Consider the following 17,624-nt stretch of genomic DNA (forward strand, 5'->3'; position numbering starts at 1 on the left):
GATATTCAGTAACCGGTTTAGATCTTTGAGATCCAGAATGGGTCTGACATCCCCATTTGGTTTTGGCACCGTGAAAGGGTTTGAATAAAACCCCAATCCCTGCTCTTGCATGGGGACAACCGAGATCACTTTTTGAGACAAAAGACGGTCCGATGCTTGAAAGAGAGACTTCTTTTTCTCTAGATCCTTGGGAACGTTTGATCTGGGAAAACAAGGAGATGGGGACGTCTCTGAACTCTAGCTTGTACCCTAGAGCTATTGAAGAAGTCACCCATTTGTCCGTTGGATCCTTCCTGCCAGACCCTTGAGAACTGCAGAAGTCTTCCCCCCACTCGAGCGAGTGGGGGCGCCCCTTCATAAGGAGGCTTTAGTATTTTGTTTTGTAGGTTTCCTCCTCCAGGACTTCTTTTGTCCCTGGGGTTGACCCTAAGGTTTACCTCTTGAACCTGATGGCGGAGGCCGTCATGACTGCCTGGAGGCTGATGCCCCTGGCACTGGAGAAGGAGCTTATTTAAATGAAACATGTTTACTCCTCTTCCTAACGGGCAAAAGAGTACTCTTTCCACCAGAAATTCTTTGGATATATTTATCCAAATCATCCCCAAACAGCTGTTCACAGTGAAAAGGAAAACTAGCCAGGAGCTTTTTGCATGGCGCCTCGGCTAACCAATTTTTCAACCATAAGGTCCTACAATATGCACCAGCCCAAGCGTAAGGCATGAGGCCTGAAGAGAAGAATCTCTCATAGCGTTGATTGCAAAACATAACGCCGCTGGTAGTTTCGGCTAAATCCTGGGCCTGCTGATCAGGAATAACCTTGAGCACCTGTTTAAACTGGTCTCTCAAGGATTGACATACACCAATTGCTGCCAGGGCAGGCTGAGTCACTGAACCTGCCAGAGAAAAAAGTGTTTTTTAATAGGAATTCCAACTTTATGTCCGTTGGATCCCTAAGCATTTGAGCATTGTCTACCGGACAAGTCAAACTTTTATTCACAGAAGACATAGCAGCGTCAATTGCTGGTATCTCCCATTTTTTTAGTGAATTTCTCCTCCATTGGATAAAGTGTTGAAAACTTTTTAGGAGGAAAAAAATGCTTATCTGGGTGATCCCTCTCAGAATACATAAGCTTTTCAAGCAATGAATGGACAGGAAAGGCATGCACAGCTTGAGGAGGCTTTAGCAAACCTAAACAAGAATCGGGCTTATCAACCGACTCCGTTAAGGGTAGCAAAAATGTGGAAGAGATTGCACCAGCAATCTATCAGATTGTGAAGCTGATCCTTCCGCATTTGACCCCTCAGAAGAGGAGTCATCAGCCTCTTCATGGTCCCCTGAGGGAAATTCATCTTCACCGCCCCAAGATCCTCAGTTTGAGGAACCTGGGTAATGGAAGACCTGTTGCATTTTGTCCCACACTGGGATGCGATTAAAGCCGCTAACCGATCTTCCAAACCTCTCATGGCTGCAGAAAAAACCTCTTTAGTAATATAGACAGGGGCTGCAGTGTTGGAAACAGCAACATTTGACGGCCCTGATGGCTCACTCTGACCAGCCACCTCAGAACTCTCAGGGAAGAATGCCATTGTAGAGATGAGTTTAGGCTTTTTAGAGCTTGAAGGTGTCCCTCTTGAGCCCTTTTTTGGGGTCTTTCTACCTCCCCTTCTGACCATAGCCCGATGCACAGATGCAGAGGTACTACCAGAAGAAATTGCACACACTGCTTGAGCAAATAGTCCAGCAACTGCCACTGCTATTAATGCTCAGCCTGGTTCTTTAGTAAATGTGCCAAGGGAATTCCTGTGTCACCACTTACATGCCCCCTTTTGCTCTTGTGTCCCTCCGACAGTTTGCAGACAGCAAAATGGAGCTTTTTAAAAAGTACTCCCGCGCTAAGCCATGCCCTCTCCATATTCCCACCGTGCGAGCACGAGCTTCTGATCCAACATGATCGGTGTGTGTGTGTGGGGGGGAGGGGGCGTCAAGGAGGCTGACATATCACAGTGCAGGCAGCTTCCCCCTCTATTTAGAGAGAGGGGGAGAGCGTCTGTCCAGGTGTGGGGTGTTTTAAGAAAAAATCTCCCCCCCAACACCTTACCGGAGACCTGGGACTGCTCGCCAGAGGGAAATCTGCGGCCTCTGCTGATTACAGAGTGATCTGAGGAAAGCATGAAAGGTACGTGCTCAATACACCTCCCAGTGGTGACTTTTAGGAATGACAACATTTACTTTTTAAAGGAGACCATTCATAAAAGAATTTAAAATTCCTTAGAAATCTCCACTTACCTTTCCCACCGCAGGGATTCTGTGGTAAAACCAACAGACCCAATCTTCACCCCTCATGGTGGGCTCTGTTAAAAAACCTTCAGGTTCTAAAAAGAGAAGCGTTATGGGCTAAACCTCGTTTCTTCTGCCACAAGGCCCAGGTACCAATCAATTTGGCCTGAAAAGACACTTTGAATGGATCCGGTTGCATAGCCTGCCCCAGCAAGGAATATTCCAATGGAGCTCAGCACAGTACATCTTTACTCGTGACCAACACCTAAGACATTGGCGAAAAAACTGAGGTACTCCCAGTAGTGGGAGGGGTTATATAGGGAGTGGACTTCTTGTCTTAGGGTGTGCCAGTGTCCATCACCTGAAGGTGGCCTATAACCCACATAGTAACTACTATGGCTCTGTGTCCCGTGATGTACGATAAAAAAAAAAGAATTGTTGCTCTACATAAAGATGGCCTAGTCTATAAGAAGATTGCCAAGACCCTGAAACTGAGCTGCAGCCCGGTGGTCAAGACCATACAGCAGTTTAACAGGACAGGTTCCACTCAGAACAGGCCTCACCATGATCAACCAAAGAAGTTGAGTGCACATGCTCAGTGTCATATGCAGAGGTTGTCTTTGGGAAATAGACATATGAGTGCTGCCAGGTCAGCCTGTCAGTGCTCAGACCATACACTGCACACTGCATCAAATTGGTCTGCATGGCTGTCATTCCAGAAGGAAGCCTCTTCTAAAGATGGTGCACAAGAAAGCACGCAAACAGTTTGCTGAAGACAAGCAGACTAAGGACAAGGGTAACTGGAACCATGTCCTGTGGTCTGATGAGACCATAATAAACTTATTTGGTTCAGATGGTTTCAAGCGTGTGTGGCGGCAACCGTTGAGGAATACAAAGTACAAGTGTGTCTTACCTACAGTCAAGCATGGTGGTGGGAGGGTCATGGTCTGGGGCTGCATGAGTGTTGCCGGCATTAGGGAGCTACAGTTCATTGAGGGCACCATGAATGCCAACATGTACTGTGACATACTAAAGCAGAGCATGATCCCCTCTCTTCGGAGACTGGGCAGCAGGGCAGTATTCCAACATGATAACAACCCCAAACACACCTCCAAGATGACCACTGCCTTAGGGTAAAGGTGATGGACAGCCAAGCATGTCTTTAGACCTAGACCCTATTGATTATCTGTGGGGCACCCTCAAACAGAAGGTGGAGGAGCGCAAGGTCTCTAACATCCACCAGTTCCGTGATAACGTCATGGAGGAGTGGAAAATAATGGTGGCCACACAAAATATTGACACTTTGGGCCCAATTTGGACATTTTCACTTAGAGGTGTATTCACTTCTGTTGCCAGCGGAATAGACATTAATGGCAGTATGTTGAGTTATTTTGTGGGGATAGCAAATATACACTGCATGAAAAGATATAATAAAATATTTACGAAAATATGGGGGGGTGTACTCACTTTTGTGAGATGCTGTATGTAAACAGTGATCGAACCACACGTGAGGTATTGCTTTGAACGTTATAGTGAGAGCAATAATTCTAGCACCTGACCTCCTGTGTAACTCTAAACTGGTAACCTGTAAAGGCTTATAAAGTGTTGCCTATGGACATGTCTAATTACCTTAGTTAAGCGTGACATGTTAGGTATCTATTTACTCGGCCTAACATGATCTTTTATATTTTACCAAACAATTTGATATTAAATTGTGTTTTGTGCATTAAAATTCATTAAAGTGTATTTTTTCCAAAAAAAAAAAACATTTTGAAAAAACACTGCGCAAATACCGTGAGCAATACCCATCATTTTATTCTCTAGGGCCTCTGCTTAAAAAAATGTATAATGTCTGGGCATTAAGTAATTTTCTAGCAAAAAAATTTAGATTTTTACATGTAGAAGAAAAGTGTCACAATAGGGCTGGAGTTAAAGTGGTTAACCAAATGGGCTGTATGAAGGAAAATACATACTATTCTCAAAAAAGTATCACCTACATACAGTAAACATGGAGAAAAACAATGCTGGTAATAACTTTTATAATCAATAAGTGGTTCTAAAGCCTTAAAGTGATTGTAAAGCTTAGTTTTTTTTTTAATAACATGTTATACTTACCTCCTCTGTGCAAGGGTTTTGCACAGAGTGGCCCCGATCCTCCTTTTCTGGGGTCCCCCCCGCGGTGCTCCTGACTCCTCCTCTTCTTGATTGCCCCTACAGAGAGCCGCTTTCCATGGGGGAACTCATGTGGCATGCTCCAGAGTCCTGCTGCCGTGTCCATTGACACAGACAGCAGGACTGGGCCCCGCACCTGTGAAACTGGATTTGACTGACAGCAGCGGAAGCCAATGGCTCCTGCTGCTATCAATCTATCCAACGAGGACCCGAGACAGCGGCTGGAGCTGATGTACTCGTCACCGTCGCTGGAGCGATCGGGCTCAGGTAAGAAAAAAAGGGGGGGGTGCTGCAGGCTCTTCTCCTGAAAGTATCAAGGTGAACATTAAGGTGAAAAACCGTGAGGATCCACCCCTCCCCCCCATTACACTTACCTGAGCCCATTCTCGATCCAGAGCTGTGAAAGAGAACAGTGGATCTCTTCCTCCTCACAGAGCAGACTGATAGCAAAGGAAGCCATTGGCTCTTACTGCTGTTAACGAAATCCTATGATGAGGAAGTGCTGCCTGGACACAGACAGCGGGGCTTGAAAGCAAGCCTGCACGCAAGGCAGGAAGAGTCAGGAGCAACGGCAGGGGATCCCAAAAGATGAGGATTGGGGCTGCACAGAGCAAGTAAGTACAACATGTTTGTTATTTAAAAAAAAAAAAGGTTTACAATCATTTTAACTAATACGTAACTAAAAAAGCCCCTAAAGTTGGGCATACACTGAGCGAAGCCATGGGTGGCCCTGTCAGCACCCAATACATTATTAATGTAACAAAATAAATTAAACTGGGAAACCATTAACCCTATCACTGCCAGGTCCTCACAGTGTACGAACCTACAGCACTGCTTCCAGCTGGCCTCATTCCTCCTTCTGATATAAGCTCATGGTCACTTCAGTGACTATAAACTTATAACAAAATTGTTCAGCAGACTCTGCTAATTCAGCAGACTCAATCCTATAGCTCTCATGAACAATCTTATAGCTCTCATTACAATCCGCTGATCATAGTTATTCAGCTCAAATCTGACCCCCCCTCCCCCATGCAAACCCGATCCCTTGCAGCTGAAGCCGGCTTCCCACCTCTGCCACTCCCATTGGCTTCAGGTGCTTCAGAAGCTTAGAGGGGATCAAAACATGTCCCTCCTGCCACTCCGATCACCCGCCGCAATGGCCCCCGTCTTAACAATCCTCTGCTGCTGGGTGGCATTCCCTCCTTCCCCTCCCGCCGCTTGCAGCTGCTGACCGTCACTCAGCTCCAGCTAGCTGACAGGCTGTTGAGTGGGGGGCAGTGGTGCGGGGGCGGGTGAGGTTGGGGCTGGGGGGGGGGGGGCTTGGTAAACATGCGTTTACTTGCCCCCTCCCTGTACTACAATGGACACAGGCAGCGATCATTACAGATCGCTCCTGTGTGCACTGATAAACCGTGTTTTCTATATGTCAGTTTATGAATGAATAAGGAGTGACTTTCTTCAGTCCCTTTCTGTCTCAAAAAGTAGATATCAGGGGTCTGTTTAGACCTCTGAAATCTTACCAAAAAAAAAATAAAGGACAAAATATAAAAAAAAATATTATTGTAAAAAAATTTAAAAAGTTTAAAAAATATTTAAAACCCCCCAAAAAAACATAACAAGGCCCCTTTCACATTTCCGTCAAGCAGATGCGCCTGCTCAGTGGAGGATCTGTCCGCTGATTCCCGCTAAGCAGGCGGATGACAGGTCAGTGTGATCCCTGCTGATGCAGAACGGTCATGGACACAGTTCGCTGTTCTCTATGGGGCGGTTGGATGGAAATGGACCGCCTGTCATCCGACTCGATCCACTAGATGGATGAGGAACAGATCCCCATCCATCTGTTTTTAGCGGACCCATAGAAAACAATGGGTGGTACGATCGGGTTCACCTGAAAAACAGACAGGCAGATCTGATCGGCCTGCTTGTGTGAAAGGGGGGCATACACAGTGTACACCCCGGCAAGGTTGTGCTTATCTGTACAGGGATGCACAGATGTTCCGGGCATCCCTGTGCAGGCAGTCCCATTGATGTAAATTGGAATGTAGCAACTGCGCAAACAGAGCCATTGCTCCCAATTTGACATCCATGTAGGTCCAGGTTAATGTCCCAATGTCCCGGAGCTCACACCGTCTGCATTCGGGGTCATGCACCCACACCCACACGGATGTCAGATTGGGAGCAGCGGCTATGCCTGTGCAGCCGTTGCATCCCAATTCACATAAATGGGACTGCCTGTATGGAACAACTGTGCAGATAAACATGGCCCTCCAAGGGCATACACTTTAGTATGCCACATGAATGATGCTTTAGTAGCAATTTAGCAGGAATTTTGTAAGTTATGTTGGGTTTATGTGTACTAATAATGATTTTAGTATATTTTTTTGTAAAATTAACGATTTGATGAACATTTGCGCAATTATTGGGGGACCCAAAAATCAGTACCACATTTTTTATTCTACAGGTCATATGCTTTCAGAAAATGTATGGTTTGAGGGGTCTTTTCAATTTTTTAAAGCCATAAGTGAAAAATGGTAATTTTTTAGAGTAAAGCGTTTTTATTTACAGTTTTACAAACCTTCAGTTTTCAGCATTTTACAAAAAGGCGCAATTTAAAATGTACAAATATTTGTTATTTATGTACTCAATACAGTTTTAGCTTTTTTATTTAGCAGGGATTTTGTAAATGTTGCCATGCATGTATCCACTAATAATGATTTTAATGTATTTGTAGTAAAATTGCACTTTGATGAATTATTGCGGGGGGCCTAAAAAAATCAGGACTTTTTTTTCCTATAGGTCACGTGCTTTCAGAAAATCTATGGTTTGAGGGGTCTTTTGCGAATCCTGAAAGCTGTAAGGGAAAAATGGTAACCTCCAGCTTTTTAGAGTAAATTGTTTTTTTTTTACTGTTTTATACTTCAATTTTCACCATTTCACAAAAAGGTGCAATTTAAAATGTACAAATATTTGTAATTTATTAACTCAATTTTTAACTTTTATATTTAGCAGGAATTTTGCAGAAATTTTGTACATTTTGCCATGTATGAATCTTCTAATAATGATTTTAGTGTATTTTTAGCAAAAATATTGATTAATAAACATTTGCGCAAATATTGCGGTGCCTTAAAAATCAGTAGCACCTCCTTTTTATTCTACTGGCCATGTGCTTTCAGAAAATATATGGTTTGGGGGGTCTTTTACAAACTCTGAAAGCTGTAACTTAATAATGAAACCTCCAGATTTTTAGAGAAATGTTTGCTTACATTCGATTTTCACCATTTCTCAAGAAGGTGTAATTTAAAATTGACAAATATTTGTTATTTATTAACTGAATACAGGTTTACGTTTTATATTTAGAAAGAATGTTGCTGAATTTTATAAAATATGCTGTTTGTATTTTAGTGCATTTTTAGCAAAAATATTATTTTGCGCAAATATCGTGGGGCCTTAAAAATCAGTAGCACCTACCTTTTATTCTACTGGTCCTATGCTTTCAGAAAATGTATAGTTCGGGGAGTCTTTTACAAACTCTGAAAGCTGTAAGTGAAAAATGAAAACCTCCAGATGTTTAGAGAAATGTGGTTATTTATAGTTTTTTGCACGTTCAATCTGCATCATTTTGCAGAAAGGTGCAATTTAAAATGTGCAACTATTTGCTATTTATTAAACTCAATACAGGTTAAGCTTTTATATTTACTAGGAATTTACCAGGAATTTTGTAAAATTTGCTGTGTTTATATCTGCTAATAATGATTTTACTGTATTTTTTGTGAAAATATTGCTTTGGTAAACAATTGCGCAAATATCGTGGGGCCTTAAAAATCAGTAGCACCTTCCTTTTATTCTACTGGTCCTATGCTTTCAGAAAATATATGGTTTGGGGGAGTTGTTTACAAACTTTGAAAGCTGTAAGGGAAAAATGAAAACCTTCAGATTTTTAGAGAAATTTAGTTATTTAAATTTTTGCGTACGTTCAACTTTCACCATTTTGCAAAAAGGCGTAATTTAAAACATACAAATATTTGTTATTTATTAACTCAATACAGGTTAAGCTTTTATATTTAATAGGAATTTAGCAGAGATTTAGTAAAATTTGCTGTGTTTATAACTGCTAATATTGATTTCAGAGTATTTTTAGCGAATATATTATTTTGATTAACATTTGTGCAAATATCACAGGGCCTTAAAATCAGTAGCACCTTCTTTTTATTCTACAGGTCATGAGCTTTCAGAAAATATATGGTTTGGGCTTCTTTAACAAACTCTGAAAGCTGTAAGTGAAAAATTAAAACCTATAGATGTTTAGTGATATTTGGATATTTACATTTTTGTGTATGTTCGATTTTCACCATTTCGCAAAAAGGCGCAATTTAAAATTTACAAATATTTGTTATTTATTAACTCATTACAGGTTACCTTTTATATTTAGTAGGAATTTTGTAAAATGTGCTGTGTTTTTATCTGCTAATGATTTTAGTGTATTTTTAGCTAAAATTTTGTTTTGATAAACATTCGTGCAAATATCATTGTGCCCTAAAAATCAGTAGCACCCTATTTTTATTCTACTGGTCATACTAATCTGTGTAGGGAAGCGAATTGCTGGATCAGGGGAGTCACTGGCCTGCAGTATCTGCATGAGCAATCAAGATCATCTTGATTGCTCATGACACTGTTGGCTAGTAACTTTAAGCCCGGCCATACACGTTTTGAATTTCAGCCGGTTCAGCAGGAATTGGCCGAGATTCAAAACCATTAATTGGCAGGCTGAATGTACCAGGTTGATCGATCGATCAACCTGGGTACAACTGGCATGCCGGGTTAGCTTCTGATTATCACAAGTGGCTGCTATAGCCGCTAGCGATAATCACTGTCTTCTCCCAGCAGGGACGGCTTCCTTCGCCCGTCCCCTCTGGGAGAAGACAATTTCTCAGCAGAAGGGATTCCACTGTCAACACTGTCAGATGATTCATGTAGAATCTACTTCCTGGAATCCATCTGTCCTTGGGTCAGGATTTCAGGCAGGAGGGTGTGCTTAGCTGAAAAAACCCCTCTACCTCTCCTAAAGACTCATGGGACATCATTTTGCCTAGGCTTGGAAATTAGGAAGTAACTAAAGAAATTTAAAAACAAGTAACTATGATATACTTTCTTATTTATTTACTAATGCTAGCAGCATAAGGATTAAACTCAATGTTGACTGGGAGAGTTAGTTCCACTTTAACCACTTAGCGACCACCCTATAGCAGTTTTACTGCCACAGGGCAGCTGCTGTGTACAGGATCACACATATATATATATATATATATATATATATATATATATATATATATATATGATCCTGCACTCCCGGGTAGCGGGTGCAAATGCGTGCCGCCGGAGGACTCGCTCCTGCTGTGATTATGCACAGCGGGAACCACGGACAGCAAATTCCACCAAAGGAAAGCTCTATTTGTGGAGAAAAAAATACAGTTAAAGTAACGCAGTGCCCTATCGCAAAAAATGGCCTGGTCAGGAAGGGGGATAAATCTTCAGGAGGTCAAGTGGTTAATGTCCAGTAGTGGCTCTAGCATTGGACTGTTAAATGGGGGAGGCAGTCTGGCAACAAGAGGGGCTGGGCTTAGCGCTGACAAAAGTCAAGGGTCCATGGACTCTGCGGCAGGCATGGAGTGGCCCAGACAGAATTAATGTGCATTTACCTCCAATATTTCATTCTGAGAATTGTAGCGAGGACACAGTCTGATCAGACTTGCTGCTCCATCAAGAACGTCACACAATTCTTTCAAGAACACCCCACAAAAAGGAACCACTTTACAACCAGGTATATTCAGTGCTCTGTTCACCACTTTTCTGTACTCTGATGATGATTCATGCTGAGCCATGGCATCTTTTAAGCTTCTCATAGTTTCAATATCATGTTGATCCATGAATTGCCACATTTTCAGCACTTTCCGAGACCTGTTAAACAAGTGCAAACATTATTTTTTATGGCTGCCAAGCAGTATCCATTGTAATGCATAAATCCATTCAAGCAGTCTATAAAAACATGTTTTATTGCTTTTTTAAAACTGCATACATAATCTACCATAAAGGATCACTGCAGAAATCATTTTAAAGTAGAATTAAGGGCAAAGCCTTTGTTGTACATTTTGGATATAGTAGGGGAGGGTTATAATCCCCATCATTTTTTACTATCTGTGTTCCATTGGGGGGATTTCCCTTCACTTCCTCGTCCATTGCTAAGCAGAAAGTGATAAGAAATCCCTTTAAAGTGAGGAAATCCCTGTTTGTCAACAGGGTCACCAAAGGTAGTGTACTCAATAGAAGATACCCCCTCTATTACTTTTCTGGTGACAACTCAAACATTGGGATTTCTTTTACTTTCACTTTTAACAGTAAACAGAACAAATAGGGTGAATCTAACCTCTGGGGGCACAGACAGCAATAAAAACCTGACAAGTACCCTGTATTGTATTGTTTGTGTAAAAACTCAAAAAAAATTGTTAGTTCTCAAAAAAAAAACCTGACAAGTGTTCCAATTTCTCTCCACTCTATCAAAAAATAAAAAAATAAAAAAATAAAATTGACTTTGGGTATACTTTAATGTGCTTATTATGGTATGTGGTAAGTTGTAACTATTTTTAGACTTCAGCATCTGTATAGAGCCTACATGTGGCAGTTGTGACCAGCACTGTGACCAAAGACACACAGATTCTCAAGGAGAAAAACAGGTGGTGAAAGATGCCCCTGTTCTTTGGACCATCAAGACCCACTGCAATTCCCTTGACTTATCTAACACTGCACATACTGAGAGATGTGTTCCTCCTTCTCTGTAATAATTTATAAATCTCCATCTGTGTTCAATTACGGGTTTTAAAATAGGTCAAAGATTCCCATTTACTGCAAAGTTTGTGCATCCTGGGCCGCATAAATGCTAACACTGAGTGCTGTTAGTGGAGTGGAGTGTGAATCTTTTTAAGACAGCAGGATCCATTAAAAAGATGCAATTTTCTGTGCCGGGATACTGGCCCTAATACTATTATTGCATACAGAGTTATACAGTGGGGCAAAAAAGTATTTAGTCAGCCACCAATTGTGCAAGTTCTCCCACTTAAAAAGATGAGAGAGGTCTGTAATTGTCAACATAGGTATACCTCAACTATGAGAGACAAAATGTGGAAACAAATCCAGACAATCACATTGTCTGATTTGGAAAGAATTTATTTGCAAATTATGGTGGAAAATAGGTATTTTGTCAATATCAAAAGTTCATCTCAATACTTTGTTATATATTCTTTGTTGGCAATGACAGAGGTCAAACGTTTTCTGCAAGTCTTCACAAGGTTGTCACACACTGTTGCTGGTATGTTGGCCCATTCCTCCATGTAGATCTCCTCTAGAGCAGTGATTTTTTGGGGCTGTCATTGGGCAACACGGACTTTCAACTCCCTCCAAAGGTTTTTTTATTGGGTTGAGATCTGGAGACTGGCTAGGCCACTCCAGGACCTTGAAATGCTTCTTACGAAGCCACTCCTTTGTTGCCTGGGCAGTGTGTTTGGGATCATTGTCATGCTGAAAGACCCAGCCACGTTTCATCTTCAATGCCCTTGCTGATGGGAGGAGGTTTGCACTCAAAATCTCACGATACATGGCCCCATTCATTCTTTCATGTACACGGATCAGTCATTCTGTTTCCTTTGCAGAGAAACAGCCCCAAAGCATGATGTTGTCACATCACAGTAGGTATGGTGTTCTTTGGTTGCAACTCAGCATTCTCTCTCTCCTCCAAACACACGAGTTGTGTTTCTACCAAACAGTTCTACTTTGGTTTCATCTGACCATATGACATTCTCCCAGTCCTCTTCTGGATCATCCAAATGCTCTCTAGCAAACCTCCGACGGGCCCGGACATGTACTGGCTTAAGCAGGGGGACACGTCTGGCACTGCAGGATCTGTGTCCCTGGCAGCGTAGTGTGTTACTGATGGTAGCCTTTGCTACGTTGGTCCCAGCTCTCTGCAGGTCATTCACTAGGTCCCCCCGTGTGGTTCTGGGATTTTTGCTCACCGTTCTTGTGATCATTTTGACCCCACGGGGTGAAATCTTGCGTGGAGCCCCAGATCGAGGGAGATAATTAGTGGTCTTCCATTTTCTAATTATTGCTCCCACAGTTGATTTCTTCACACCAAGCTGCTTGCCTATTGCAGATTCAGTCTTCCCAGCCTGGTGCAGATCTACAATTTTGTTTCTGGTGTCCTTCAACAGCTCTTTGGTCTTCACCATAGTGGAGTTTGGAGTGTGACTATTTGAGGTTGTGGACAGGTGTCTTTTATACTGATAACAAGTTCAAACAGGTGCCATTAATACAGGTAATGAGTGGAGGACAGAGGAGCCTCTTAAAGAAGAAGATACAGGTCTGTGAGAGCCAGAAATCTTGCTTATTTTCCACCATAATTTGCAAATAAATTCTTTAAAAAATCAGACAATGTGATTGTCTGGATTTGCTTCCACATTTTGTCTCTCATAGTTGAGGTATACCTATGATGATAATTACAGGGCTCTCTCATCTTTTTAAAGCAGTTGTATAGTCTATTTTTTAACTTTTACCTACAGGTAAGCCTATAATAAGGCTTACCTGTAGGTAAAAAAAATATCTCCTAAACCTGTACGGTTTAGGAGATATTCCCCCTTGCTATGAGCCGCTGACTGCAGTGGCGCATGCGCACAGGGGATTCTCGGCTGAAGGCCCAGCAATTGCCGGACCTTGCCGGGAAAGAAATCTCCCGCGCGCATGCGCAGGGGGTGACGACATCGCGGCTCCAGCCACTCACAGCGCTGGAGCCGCGATACCCGGAAGACACACCGAGGCAACGTGTCAGCTACCTCGGAATGGACCAGGTAAGATACCGACGCCTCGTTCTAAGGTAAGTATTTCATAATAAGCTAGTATGCGGTGCATATTAGCTCATTATGCCTTTTGCCTTACAGGGGTATAAAAAAAAAAAAAAGTGTCAGCGGGTATACAACTGCTTTAAGTAGGAGAACTTGCACAATTGGTGGCTGACTAAATACTTTTTTGCCCCACTGTAACTAACCTGTATCCCCCCAGAAAAAAACATTTCAAACCCAAGTCTTCTAAGGCAGAAAAGGTTAGGATAGGCAAGTAAAACATGACTGGTTGTTAGGAAAACACAGACACATTCCTTATATGAGGCCACTTCAAATTCTGGACCATCAAGACACACAAGTGTTTCATATACCTAAATTGTAACAAGTTCAGAAAATATATCTAGTTTTACTTCCTAGGTTAAATGCAAACATCTAGAATACGTCTCAACAGGCTATCAATGTGTTGAGCTGTCTATAGAGTGGAAACACTTGAGATTTATGTCTTACAAGAACACTTGTCAACACTGTTAGCAAGCGTTTCAGGATGTTTCATGCAAACATAAAAGGCTGTGAAATGTATATAAAATAAAAATACTTTAAATGTTGATCATGTCGTTCAGACTGAGTGTTATCTAGCTCTGCAAACACTAAAATGCATCATTAATGTTTTCCATTCTTTCAGCTACTTCACCAACATTAGAATTTACTTTAACTACACTTAATATTTTAAAAGATTAAACATGACTGCCTTAAGCATGTAAACATTATGACCTCTTCAGATTACTTTCAAACAGTTCACAAAAGTTTGTAATTGTATGGCTATTTAAAACTATCTGACAAAGTGCCAACTGATGTTTATAACAGCTGCTTTCGCCTCTCCTCAATTAAGTCGTACCTGAGCCCTGCCAGGAATTCCATCACAGCATTGTAATTGCCCATATTCCAGCAGCACTTTGCTATGTGCACCAAGTGAGAAAAGGCTTCCCGTTTCTCCTCCATGGACCCCGCAGCAAGAATCAGCCAGGTTACCCAAGAACTAACCTGAAAAAGAGAATTAAAAGAGAAATAAACTGGTGAAACGCAGAAAAGAGGTTTAACAATTCTCATATTAAAAGACAATCTTTAAATCTACTGTTTTATGAAACCGTAAGCAAACTGCATCATTTTTGGAGGCTATTTAGATTCCAGATTTAATTTGTCTATTTCCTGCTGGAAAAAGAAAACAACCACTGGTAATACAACCACTTATTTCTAGCTTTTTTAATGTAAAAGTATGCCATAAAGGATATTGTTATACTCAAAAAGAGACAAACACAGACTCAATATTTTGTATTTCAATCGTTTTTTTCTGAATAAGAAAACATAAACCTTGTTACTTTAACAAATCCAAGCAAATTTTACAGACATTGTTGGGGATTTACTAAAACTGGTTCACACAGAATCTGGTGCAACTGTGCCTAGCTTCTAGGTTGCATGGCGTGTAAAAATCAATGATTCCCTACAAGAGTCATCTTAACTGGTCCGTCTTGTGTCGGTCCGTCTTTGTAAAAGGTTCCTGCACCACTTTGGTCCAATTTCAGACCATTGAATATCACTGAAGTCGTATCGAAGTTGGATCAGCATCTTAACTGATCCGACAATGTTAGCACTTGCAAAATGTATTGAAAAAAAAAATCCATACTAGACCCACTAGGCACTAGGCACTCATCTCAAGTCGCATCCTGTTCTGACCGATGTTGCAGGGAAAAGTCGGATCGGAAGTCATGGTACTTTCATGTCAGAGCAGTGTGAACCCGGCCTAATTCAAGAAGCATAAGTAAGAAGCTGATTGGTTACTATGCACAGCTGCACCAGATTTTGTGCGCACCATATTTAGTAAATTTTCCCCATTAATGTGTAATGAAGTGCAGGACATAAAGAGTGATATTCAATTGTGAAATCTATCAGTATCCATATATACACAATTCTAGATATATCCCAATAAATATACTCCAACTTTATAAAAAGTAATACACAATACCAATTATGTTGATAATCATATAAAAATTCATATTATCAAACAACAAAAGTGATTCTGTGAAATGTAAGTTAATACATATAAATAAAACAAAGAAATTGTGTAGAAACCCTGGTCTTCTCACTAAATTTGACCTGAATCAATACCGTGACAACTAAAGCCACACCATTTAGGGAAAGGTAGCAGGGTCTCCCTAAGAAAATCTTCCATGTTTTCCTTTAACCACTTCCCATCCAGCCATGGTATATAAATGGCATGATGAGAGCCAATGCAGGTGGACGTACCTGTACCTCTCTAGAACACACAGCGGCGCGATCTGTGACCCGCAGACACAGTGGATTACTGACACAGCGATCACAGTAGCAAACAATGCTATCATTGTTTACAACTGTGTGAGCTCTATGATTTGTTAAAGCAATCTCATGGTACCAGGGTCAGTCACAGAAGTCTTGCACCACGTGATAGCTGTAATCAATCACAGCATCAAAGCAATACACAATGTTTTATAAATGAAACCTTTAGGCTGGCTTACTGATTGCCTATTACAGTGACCATCACTACAATAGGTGTAAAAAAAAAAAAAAAATTACATATACAGTTAAAATTATAATGGCCAATTATTAAAAAAGGGAAACCTCTTCAGGATGCTGGAAATTGGGAGGTAAGAAAGGGAAACCTCACCAGTTTTACCGGACAAGCTGGCTGTATCAGTTCATCACCACACCAGTTAAAGTGCACCTGACCATGGCCACACCAGTCCCAGTGTCCCTGATCACCATCACAACAGTTACATCCCTGATCAGCGTTACAACAGTCATACTGTCCATAATTACCATGTGTCCCTGAGCACCACTATACCCAGTCATAGTGTCACACTAAGGACTTCTTCACATGTACGATGCTCTCTGAAGAGCCATTTATGTTCAGACTGCTCCTCAGAGTGCACTGGACAGGCAGGGAGGAGGCATTGTATCGCCCCTCACCACCTGTTTTACCCCTTGGACCCCACACAAACACATTCACTTGAATGGGTCACTATCACAGGGGATATAACAGCTGTGAAGCAAAGCTTTGTAGTCATAGCGTGTGTACACCCTCAGTCACTGCCTCTGCAGCTAGAGAAAGCAGTTAGGGTCTGTAAAACCATGGCTCTCGACCACAAGGTTTTACCGACATCCAACCTCACGCATGAACCGTAAAAGCGCATTCAGTCACAGTTGTGTCCCTATCGTCTGTACTAACCCTGGCCTGTTTATTGATCATGTTTCTGTCTGTTGCCTAGACTACTGCTTTGCCTGTTTGCTGACCATGTCTCTGCCTGTGCCTAAACCTACCTATACATTGCACTGACTATGTTTCTGAGAGACACCATTCCCAGCCATTCCCCGGCAGACAATTGAAAAACAGGAACTCTTTTGTTCTTCCTTTCTTTAGCCCCCTGTACTTCCTGACCAGTGAACATGGCATTCCTGGGGGCAGCCATGTACCAGTAGGCCAGGCTTGCTTAATTCATAGGAACTGAGATTGCTATAGGTGATGCTACACTAAGTTATATTCCCTGATCACTTGTATACAGTACATTGGTTTTGATACAGTTGGTTGATTTGTGTGATACACAAGATACAATGTCCAAGATATATTCAGTCCAGGCAGTGAAAAAGACTCAAAAATTCCCACACATGTAGTATCGCCATACACAGAGGAGTAGCAGAATTTGTTTTGAGGTGTAATTCTAGGTTTGCCCATGCTGTGTGTGAGAAATATCTTATTAAATTGCCAACTTGTCTTTAAAAGACTCACCATGCTTCTTAGAAAATACTTTTTGGGTGTTCGCTTTCCAAAATGTGGTCATTTTGTGGGTGTTTCCACTGTCCTGGTGCTCCAGGGCCTTCAAAATTGTGATAGGTAGTCAGGAAATTAGTTCTATGTCCCTAGACGCTTGAAGGTGCTCCTTGGGTTTTACCCACTGGGTAAAACCCAAGGAGCACCTTCAAGCGTCTAGGGACATAGAACTAATTTCCTGACTACCCACTGATTGGGTAGGTTGTAAAAAAGTCTCACACATGTGGTATCCCTATACACAGGAGGCATAGCAGAATGTGTTTTGGGTTGAAATTCTAAGTATGCTCATGCTGTGTGAGAAATAACTGGATAAAATGGCAATTTTGTGAAAAAAAAAATTTTAACCACTTGCCGACCAGCCGCTGTTATACTGTGGAAGGTTGGCTCTTTCCTGCGAATCACCGTCATTGTACGTTGGCTCGGGAACTCT

General features: G+C 41.7%; 1 protein-coding gene across 5 annotated transcripts in view; it reads right to left on the reverse strand.

Moving 5' to 3' along the window:
* PLCE1 (phospholipase C epsilon 1) overlaps positions 1-17,624 on the reverse strand; it is a 945,493-nt gene that overhangs the window by 308,866 nt on the left and 619,003 nt on the right. For all 5 annotated transcript variants that reach the window (XM_073596424.1, XM_073596420.1, XM_073596423.1 and 2 more), the window contains 2 exons: positions 14,231-14,376; positions 10,147-10,405 (listed from right to left, as the gene is read on the reverse strand). In XM_073596424.1, the coding sequence (XP_073452525.1) occupies positions 10,147-10,405; positions 14,231-14,376 (405 nt within the window). The remainder of the gene's footprint in view (positions 1-10,146; positions 10,406-14,230; positions 14,377-17,624) is intronic.

The sequence above is a fragment of the Aquarana catesbeiana genome, linkage group LG08 (assembly GCF_042186555.1).
Source record: "Aquarana catesbeiana isolate 2022-GZ linkage group LG08, ASM4218655v1, whole genome shotgun sequence".
Taxonomy (NCBI): Eukaryota; Metazoa; Chordata; class Amphibia; order Anura; family Ranidae; genus Aquarana; species Aquarana catesbeiana.